The sequence below is a fragment of the Phoca vitulina genome, unplaced genomic scaffold (assembly GCF_004348235.1).
Source record: "Phoca vitulina isolate PV1807 unplaced genomic scaffold, GSC_HSeal_1.0 scaffold25, whole genome shotgun sequence".
In the NCBI taxonomy this organism is placed as follows: Eukaryota; Metazoa; Chordata; class Mammalia; order Carnivora; family Phocidae; genus Phoca; species Phoca vitulina.
In genome coordinates, this window is record NW_022589728.1 from 41,231,523 (window position 1) to 41,235,028 (window position 3,506).

The 3,506-nt window shown below is 45.9% G+C and overlaps 1 protein-coding gene across 2 annotated transcripts in view; it reads left to right on the forward strand.

The window, feature by feature from the left end:
• Positions 1-2,963: 2,963 nt before the first annotated feature.
• INTS8 (integrator complex subunit 8) overlaps positions 2,964-3,506 on the forward strand; it is a 53,834-nt gene continuing 53,291 nt past the window's right edge. For both annotated transcript variants that reach the window (XM_032421594.1, XM_032421595.1), the window contains exon 1: positions 2,964-3,253. In XM_032421594.1, coding sequence (XP_032277485.1) covers positions 3,124-3,253 — 130 coding nt within the window. In that variant the 5' untranslated portion in view covers positions 2,964-3,123. The remainder of the gene's footprint in view (positions 3,254-3,506) is intronic.

The window sequence follows — 3,506 nt, forward strand, 5'->3', positions numbered from 1 at the left end:
GCTTTGTTTTACATTTTTGCAAATCTCTTTCATGTATGACTAATAGAAGACAGTGGGTTCTCATATCTGCTTCTGTTTTCCAACTATTACTATAAGTTCTTTCGGTAAAAATATATGAAGAAAATCCAGCTTCACATAGATATGTAGTTGAAAAGGAGTGTTTTGGGGTTCTTTGCTGGCTTAGTTGGTAAAGCATGTGAGTTCAAGACCCATGTTGGGTGCAGAGCTTACTTAAAAAAAAAAAGAAAAAGGAGTATTTTAAGTCTTTTCAGATAATTGTGGATTTTCTTCTTTGATACTACACCAAAACTCAAGAAAGTGGTGTTTTTTTTAAAAGGTTAGTTGCAATTTGGAATCTGCAATCATGTCGATTAACTTTTCAAACTCTGCTCATTGAATATCGATGAGCCTGAATATTTTCTTCAGTGTTCTAACTTGGATTCAGATATCTTTTTTGTAGGTTGCGTTTTCCTGACCTCAGCCCAGTTTTCTACTGGACTGTTTGGTTTGGTTTGATCTTTTCTTATTAAAGAGGCACATAGTGCATGGGGTAAGATTTTAATCTCTGCAGTCATGCTGCTTAAATTTATGCCTAGCCTCTGGCACTTAATAGCTGTGTGACTTTAGGAAAATTTTAAAAATTTCTCTGTGCCTGTTTTAATACCTGAAAATGAAGATCATGGTGAAACCCACCTCACAGGGCTTGAATGAGATAATATACATGTTATGGACTGAATGTTTGTACTCCTCCCACTTATATGTTGAAATGTTGAAACTCTACCACCTAACCTGATGGTATTAGTAGGCAGGACCATTGGAAAATAATTAGGATTAGATGAGTTCATAATGGTGGAGACCCCCTGGATGGGATTAATGCCTTTAGGAAAGAACTTGCTCCCTTCCGCTTTGTCAGTTGAGGATACAATAAGTTGGCCGTCTGCACCCCAGAAGAGAGCTGTTACTAGAACTTAACCATGTTAGCACCCTGATCTTGCACGGAGCCTCCAGAACTGTGAGAAATACATTTCTGTTGTTTAAAAGCCATTCTGTTTATGGTATCTTGTTTAGCAGCCTGAATGGACTAAGACAATGCATAAAGTGCTTAAATCAGTGCCCACAGTGAGTTCACAAATGAGCATTTGCTACTATTATTAGATTTTTTTTTCTGTATACGAATCATCTGTCTAAAACTCAGCGCCCTCTGGACATTTCCATTCTGACACCTGAGACATGGTGCATATTCAAACATTTCCAACATGAATTTCAAACCCATCCCTTAGCTCTTCACTATACTGATAAAGGACAGAGACACAGGTCAGCTACCCTTATCACTGGACTCAGGAACATGGGATCCATCCTTTCTCCCCTCATCTTTTTATGCCTAATTGGTGAGTAAAACATACCAAATCTTCCATGAAAATAACTGTTTAATCTCCCCATTTGTATTTTATTAATTTAGTCCTCATGGTTTTATTAGTCCAATACATGAATGATTCCTTTAGAGCCTGGGATAGAACTGCACTAATTGGGGGTAGTGACCCAGGGATGGTTTTTACAGTGAGAACCTAGGGACCACTAAATGAAAGAGAGGCAGCACAGAGCCCAGAAAGAGGGTTGGGCAGGAAGAGAAGAATAAGGCAAGGATTGCCACTTAAGTATTTGATTTGCTTTCACTTATGGAGGAGTTACTTCCATTTATTTTTCTTAAAACTTATGAATGCCTTCCTTCTTCATTCTGGAAAAAGACCATAAGCAATTGATCTTATCCTTGCTATCCCATGTTCTAAGCAGCCTGGATCCAGCTGAAAGTTCACCAAAGCTGTGGCTCAGCCTCAACTTTGTTGGGAAATCGTGGGCAAATGATAATTCTGGAACCTCAGTTTCTTCATTGGTTAAAAGGTGTATAATAGTTTGTTTATAGGAGAAAATTAGATTCATGTGTATGAAAATAATTTGCAAAAAAAAAAGCACTATATGAGATCAGGTAACATGGATGTTCTAAATGTCAGGCCTTGTTTAAAAAGCCTAACTGGGGGCACCAGGGTGGCTCAGTTGGTTAAGCTTGTGCCTTGGGCTCAAGTCATGATCCCAGGGCCCTGGGGTGGAGACCCCTGTGGGGCTCCCTGCTCAGCGGGAAGCCTGCTTCTCACTCTGCCCTTCCCTGCCTGTGTTCTCTCTCATAAATAAAATCTTAAAAAGCTTAACTGCTTTATCTCATTTACCTTATTATCTCAAGCTCTGCCTTGAATTCTTTTATCAACCCTAAGATTAGGCACAAATATGGAAACTAAAGTTCAGAGAGGTTAAACAGCTTAACCTAGACGAGTTTGCACTCTACATAGAGCGTATGCACGACCTATGAATACACTTTTTCCGATTTTAATTGTTAATTTAAAAACATAACATTACAGAATGGAGGTAAATGTGAAAATGGGATTAACAGTATCTCTAGCTGGGATATCAAGAGGATTAATTGGGCGCTAAATATTGAGAGCTAATCCTGAGAAGTAACAGAACAGCTGGATCTCACTGTGGGCCATCATTCTGTCATCCTTCTAGGAAGGATGGTCAGGGACGCTAGTGCCCAAGCCAGTAGGGCGCCTCGGCCGGCCGAGAGGACCTAAGTGGGAGGAAATCTAGGAAATGGAAATGGAGAAATTAAAAGCACCAAAGACAAGCTTTGCCTGGATCACAGTTTACACGTGTAGTCTTCGCTATCTTTTATGAGGACATTGACGTCCGCCGTAATCTTGGATGAGGCTGTTCTATTTTCTTGCTGAGAATCTCCCAGGAAAGGGTGAAAGCCCACTTGCGACCCAGCTTCCTTGCCAGTCGTCTCCCATGGCAACCGGGGAGGAGGCGTGATCTAAGGGTTGTCCCGCCCCCTTTCTCTACAACTCGAACAACGATTGGCCCGGAGGCGCGGCGGGGGCGCCAGGAGGCGGATTTAGGTTCCCCAGCTCTTGCGGGGCCGCGCCGCCATTTTGAGTTGTGTGGGTTTCCAGGGCGTTCTGAGTGTGCCCTCGCCCGGGGAGGTTCCGTAGATCACAGGCCAGAGGCACGCGTCCGAGTGTCAGGTTGGAGCCGGGAAGCGTCCCTGGGGGGAGCGGCGGCGGGGGCAGGATGAGCGCGGAGGCGGCGGACCGGGAGGCGGCCACCTCCAGCCGGCCCTGCACCCCGCCGCAGACCAGCTGGTTCGAGTTCCTGCTGGAGGAGTCGCTGTTGGAGAAACATCTGCGCAAGCCCTGCCCGGGTAAGCGCGGCGCCTGCACCCGGAGGGGACTGGGACCCGGCCGCCGGCGCCGTCCGCCTGGCTGTCGCCCGCACCTCCTCCGCCACGAAGCTGCGGGCCCGGGAGGCGCGAACCGGAGTCGAGCTCTGGCCCGGTCCCCTCGCTGAGCATTAAGCATCCCAGAGCTGGGGCACCGCCGTGCGGGGCTTAAAAACGCAAAACAAAGGCCCTCCCGTCCCCCTCCCGTCCCCCTCCCGTCCCCCTCCCGTCCCCC